Genomic DNA, 6130 nt, shown 5'->3' with positions numbered 1-6130 from the left:
GCCCTCGAGCTGGAGACTACTCCCTTGGGGTGGGTCTGGGGCTCCACGGCTCATACGGTCTCAGCAGGTCCTGCAAACATGCGCCACATCCCTGTCACAGAGGCATGGTTGTGAACTCCGGCTGAGGGCCAGGGAGAAACGGGGGCTCAGCAAGGCCACTCCAGCACCAGAACCCAGGGCCACACCCTGCCCAGAACCTCACCTTCGGAGCCCTGGGCGGGGCAGAGCGCACCCCCACGCCACGGCGGGAAAGAGAGACCTGGGGCGCTGGGGGCAGGCCTGCAGCCTGACCGTGGGCTTCACCCTCCCAGGGGGCTCACTCCTCTGCCGGCACTCTGCCTTCACGGCCTTGCTTGTGCAACGTTGGGCGACCTCTTACTGACGTCCGCGAGGGGCCCTGCTCACCCGGCAGGCAGTGGCCTCGTGGGCTGGGGCACGTCGTGCTGCCCACTGCCTCACGTCCACACTCTCTCCCAGGACTGACTCCACCCCAGGACGTAACAGTCCCTAATTTTGTTTTCTAAAAAAGGAACACAAGCAGAACTTGTGCGGGGTGAGTCAAGTTGGACGTCATTGCAGGGGGAGACCTGGGCCAGACGCAGAGGAGAGGGGAGACGGCGAGCATCACGAACGGATGCTGTCGACCTCTCCTGACAAAGGTTTTCACTAAAAGATCACTAAGTGGATACTTACAGCGCTACTAACAATTACACGCAATCACTCTGTGTTTTTATTGAGATCTCTGTTCCGCAAATGTAAACAGGCATCCGGTAAACACATCGGGACAGAAAGGTCTCCAGACACAGCACGTGGCCGTGGCTGGGAGGCAATGTGGTCTTCCAGCAGAAGGCAGGCCTTGACCAGCACAGGAAACAGGAGCACGGAGCCTGTCCCGGGCCAGGAGGGTGCAGCCCCCCATGACCTCCCTCGGAGACGCAGGGGCGTGGGGGGCAGGCAGGGCAGAGAACAGGCAGGAACCCTGCCATGGGTACATCTGCTTCCCAAGGGGCTCTCAGGAAGGGCGCTGGGGCAGGAAGGTGTGTCCAGGCCAGCCGCGCGGATGGGCTTTACAGACAGCGCGAAGCTCAGACACACACCGGCTCGACCGCATCGGCCACACACCGTTCTGTGTGATCTCCACTATTCAGGATTCACAGGGCTGTGCACAGAAACGCTGGATCTGAGCACGGCCGACATGATATCAGACACAACTCACCACCTCCCCGGGGCTGCTTCCCGCTCGCCAAAGGGGACAAAAGGAAAGTCTTTGTCTCAAGACAAAAACTCTGTACATGCAGATAAAAAAATTAAAAAAATAATGGAAGACTACAAGGCTAGCTCTTCGTAGAAGCTGCAGGCTCTGGAGACTGAAGGAATTCGTACGGGTCATGGGTCACCTCCGGCTGCTCCCCAACACTGAGGCGAGGACTTCCTGCAAGTGCGGGAAAGATGGGGCGTTCACACGACGGGTCTGCACACACGCTGTGCTTCAGCCCCGGCTGGGAACACGTCCTTGTGACTCATTCTCCCGGGGCCCAGGCCACCCCCTCACCTCCCCGGGCTGGGACTCAAACGTCTATAGCTGTTAAGCGCCCCCCAACTGCCCAAGGTCAGGAGGTGCCCTGCAGAGTCACTGCTGGGATCAGGGACTGGAAGAGCGGCATGGGGAGCTCACTGAGCAGATTCCAGAGGCCAGGGAGCAGTATCTGGTTCCCTTCCTGGACGGGCCGAAATCCTGGTGGGGTCTATGCACCTACCCACCCTGTCACTCATTAAAGAGAGAAGGCCCCAGGCCAAGGAAGGTCACCTGCTCTCCCCAAATCAGGGTCCTGGAAGAACAAAGCACTTCTCAACACCCTGTTTCAGGACTAAAAACAGGAACAGCAGGAAGAAACAAACATCCCCAAAGGTGAATTCAACATGCCTGTCAGCATCTGGGGCCTCGTTCTGCCCAGTCCAAGGGCCTTGGGATGCGGTTCCTGACACGGGGAAGGCCAGCACCTTACAGACAAGACCCACAATGCCTAACACTGAGTAAATTCCACTCAAACACTTCACCCCCATGCAGCTGCCTGACGAGGGAGAGGTTATTCGGAACCCCAGGGGGCAGGGGGCATCCTGGAGAGGGAGCAGGGCCCTCGGAGTCCTGGAGGCTGGACACGCAGCCTGCATCAGCTCCGACGTGCCAGGATTGCCGGCGCTCCTGCCCTTTACCCAGATGCCACCCAGCACCTGCACAGTAAGACAGATGCTGGGGACCGGGGCCACCTTACCCAGGTGGTGCTGGTCCCTGTCGGAGGGGGAGGTGTTGGACAGAGAGCTGAGGTTAGAGGACGGCCGGGAGCCCCCGCGCTCTGCCTGTGCCTCGTGCAGATCCTGCAGGAGCTTCGCTGTCTCATCCAAGTTCAAGTGGCTGTCGTCAGCATCCAGCTCCTTCTTCACTTTCCCTGTGCAAACAGGGCGAACGGACATCAGGCATCCGGCTGCCTGGGCCAGCGCAGCATGCCGCACGGTCTCTCCCTCATTTCCGTGCACGCTCAGGATGGGAGGCAACGTGCGCGAAGCTGGGCGGGGCGGGGCAGGGCCGCCAGAGTGGACAAGAATCCAGGTGCCACGTCAAATCTGAGCCATTTCACACACAGAGTTGCTGCCCCCCACCCCCACCGGCATAAACAAGTAAGAAGCAGGACAGTGTGTGCTACAGAGGCCTGCAGACACTGGGACAGGGCACAGGCCAGAGCCAGGGGGTGCCCTGGGCAGTGGGCAGGCTGAGGGCTGGTGAAGATGGGCTGCCTGGAGAGCTCCCACGTCTGGGCCGAGAGGGACCTGTGTGTGCATGAGAGGACACAACCCCACCAGGGAGTTCACACATGTCTGCAATAATCTGTGGCCCAAGTCTGCAGAAGTGTGTGGCCCCATGGTGGGACTATGTCCCGCCTACACTAAATGTGGCTTGGGGCCACCCTAAGAACATCTCAAAGCAAAACGTGGACAGGGTCCGATGGCTTCAAGTCGCTGATGGCCTGTCAGACAAGACCCAACACAGCACCCGAGAGCGGAGCCGCAGTCTGGCCTGTGATGAACCGCTACCGGAGAGCGGAGGGCAGGGAAACGGCCCCACCAAACAAGGGAGGAAGGGCATGAACAAGACGGGCGTGACATCAGGGACTGGGCACTGGCTCCTCAAAAGGCAGAGGAAAACAACGGCAAGGGCAGAAGGGGAGACGCTGGAAAAACCGATGGAGCCCCTGGACAGGGAGAGAAGGGTGTCCTTAGCGACCTGCACCCCACCCCGGGACGGGCCACGGCAAGCCAGCCACAGCGGAAGGGACGGCCACACCCGAAGCAGAGGAGACTTCGCGACAAACGGCAGAACCGGGGCCCAGGTGACTGCTGCAATTATGGCCCAACTTCCCAGAGTTGATGAACTCTACAAACCCCCGGGGGCCAACAAACTGAACCGAACCTGGGAAGATCAATTTCAACAAAAGCACATCAAAGCAAGTCATAACCAAACTACTAAAACCCAGTAAAAAGGAGAAAGTCTTAAACACAAAGAGTAGCTGGCAGAGTGTTAATTCTGCAGTCTCAGACCACCAGCCCACAAGGCAGAGCTGGCCCCTGGCTGGTGAACTTGGATCTCAAAGGGTCCCTACCACTGCAGTGACAGAGGAGCTCCCTGCACCTCAACTGTCCATGCAATCGATGTGGTTTCCACAGAACACCTGCTTTGCTTCCAGGAGCCTGGGATCTGCAGACGTGCCAAGCAGAGAGGGCTCTGGAGGTGCCACCTGGTCCCCCCCCAGAATCATCCCATGCACCCTGTCCCTCTGTGGATCCTGGTTTGTCCCTCTGCTCTAACAAACCAGAGCCGCAAATCCCAGGAGTCCTAGGGAACCAGCAAACGGGGCAGTAGGCGGGGGACCCTCAAACAATTGGGAAAATCACCAGTAGCAAGACATTAGACCTGAACTGGATAGGGTTACTGCACTAAATACAGTCTAAAAACACTCTAACCAAAGGCAGAGCCTGCTAAGCTGGATAACAAAGCAAGACCTGCCCTCACACACTCTGCAGGTCTGACGACACCCACTTCTGACGTAGGCAGGGTTTCTCATCCTCGGCAGCAGTGACCCCTGGGGCTGGGTCGTTCTTGGGGGGCTGCTCCCTGTGCTTCAGAATGTTTAGCAGCATATCTGGCCCCCACCCCTCAATGTCAGAAGCGCTACACCCCAAGTGTGACAGCCAAAGATGTCTCCAGACACTGTCACACGCAATGGTGGGGGGGGGGGGACTGCGCTCAGGTGAGAAGCCCCACAGTAAAGCTCAGGTGTGTCCAAAGTAAAGGAGAGGAGGAGGAGCACCACGAGAACCACTGGTCATCAGGGAGGTGGGTGGCCAGGGACACTCCAAAAGCCCGAGTGCCATGCAGAGCACAGAGGATGTCTCGCGTGGTGGGGGCCGTGGGGACGCACGTGCACACACCAACGCACGAACAGCAAGTCGAAGCAGGCAGCCCATCCCTGCATGAACCACCAGGCTGAGGGACCCCGGCAATCCTTCACATGGAGCCTGACATCCGAAAGGCCACTGGGGCAACCCCGCTTTGGGACCATCTGGGAGGGAGTCCCGAGGACGGCGGCCAGACTCCTGGAAGCAAGGACAGGCCTCAGTGCACCAGCCCCGTGCCCCCGGGGACCGCCCAGCAGACTAATGCAGCACCAGAGACAAGAGCAGGTCCACTTCTTCCAGCGGAGCCTGATGATGTGAGCGTGCCCAGCACAACCTACCCAGAGAGCCGAGCATGGAGATGTCCAAAGAGGCGTCAGAGTAGGACTTCATCGACATGAAGTCCAGGACGGAGCTGCCGTCGCCCAGCGAGTCCCCAGCCTGTGGGAGACAGGTAGAGACCAGGCAGAGAAGGAGAGATGTCACTGGGTGGGCAGTTAACACCAGCTACTGAACTCAACGGAGCGACAGGGGCATCAGTGCCCTGCGGCCACAGGTGGGACAGGCCCGCTCTCCCCGGGGAAGCAGGTGAGGCCACACAGTGTCCAGTCCACACTGCAACCCACAACCACCGGGGTGAGCTCAGGAGTGGGTGCCGCTGAGGGCATGTGGGACAGGTCCCTGCAGCAGGCAGACACACGGGATCTGAAGTGCTCATGGCTACTTCTCAGGGACCACACTTAACAGCATGGCAGACTCCAAGCCAGCATGTTCTCTTTCCTTCTGCGGCTGCCCCAGGACCCCCTGCACCTCTCCTGTGTCCAAGCTCCTGCTCTGTATCGTTACAGAAACAATGCCGTGCTGCCCGAGACCTACGCCCCGCCACGCACAAACTGTCCATGCCCATTTGTTGCTTAAAGATACTAAGACATAATAGCTAATGTATGGCTATTTTTTTTTTTAAAGATTTTATTTATTTGAGAGAAAGAATGAGAGACAGAGAGCACGAAAGGGAAGCGGGTCAGAGGGAGAAGCAGACTCCCTGCTGAGCAAGGAGCCCGATGCAGGACTCGATCCTGGGACTCCAGGATCATGACCTGAGCCGAAGGCAGTTGCTCAACCAAATGAGCCACCCAGGCGCCCAATGTATGGCTATTTTTAAAATAAACATAGAAGAGCCATCTCTGGTATTTTAAGGGAGATCTACCACCTAAGACACCAAGGCCCTCAAATTCTGCCAAGTCACACTCTCACCTTGGTGCTGGATCCTAAGTCACTGAGGGGAAGTTACTGCCCAGTAACAGTGCCCTCCTGACACACGCCCTGGAGGAACAGTTTCTTCACCAAATAGTTAAACGAGAGTCCATATCACGGCAGATGCAGAGTCTGTGGGCCTGGCTTGCGCAGGGGCATTTCACATGCCCCCACTCCACCCTCTGCCCTCCCCGGAGCAGGAGCTCATGCAGGATCCCCACCAGCCTGGACAGCACGGACAGGTGTCCACCTCCACCCAGCGACTCACAGCAACCTGGAAGAGGAAGCTGAAGCTCCTGCTACTGAGCAAGGGGGCACCAGGCCTGTGAGCCCTCTCCCGTCAGTCTTCTCTGGGTATGAGCCCTCTCCCGTCAGGCTGCCTTCTCTGCGTGTGAGCCCTCTCCCATCAGACAGTCTTCTCTGGGTG

The 6130-nt window shown here is 58.5% G+C and overlaps 1 protein-coding gene across 1 annotated transcript in view; it reads right to left on the bottom strand.

The window, feature by feature from the left end:
* Positions 1–714: 714 nt before the first annotated feature.
* The window catches only part of BRD9 (bromodomain containing 9), a 29484-nt gene continuing 24068 nt past the window's right edge, over positions 715–6130 (bottom strand). The window contains exons 14-16 of the mRNA XM_021687086.2: positions 4791–4890; positions 2274–2447; positions 715–1432 (exon numbers count right to left, since the gene is read on the bottom strand). Of these exons, the coding sequence (XP_021542761.2) occupies positions 1335–1432; positions 2274–2447; positions 4791–4890 (372 nt within the window). The 3' untranslated portion in view covers positions 715–1334. The remainder of the gene's footprint in view (positions 1433–2273; positions 2448–4790; positions 4891–6130) is intronic.

The sequence above is a fragment of the Neomonachus schauinslandi genome, chromosome 7 (assembly GCF_002201575.2).
Source record: "Neomonachus schauinslandi chromosome 7, ASM220157v2, whole genome shotgun sequence".
In the NCBI taxonomy this organism is placed as follows: Eukaryota; Metazoa; Chordata; class Mammalia; order Carnivora; family Phocidae; genus Neomonachus; species Neomonachus schauinslandi.
Note: the sequence above shows the minus strand (reverse complement) of the source record. Positions and strands in the feature narration are given on the sequence as shown.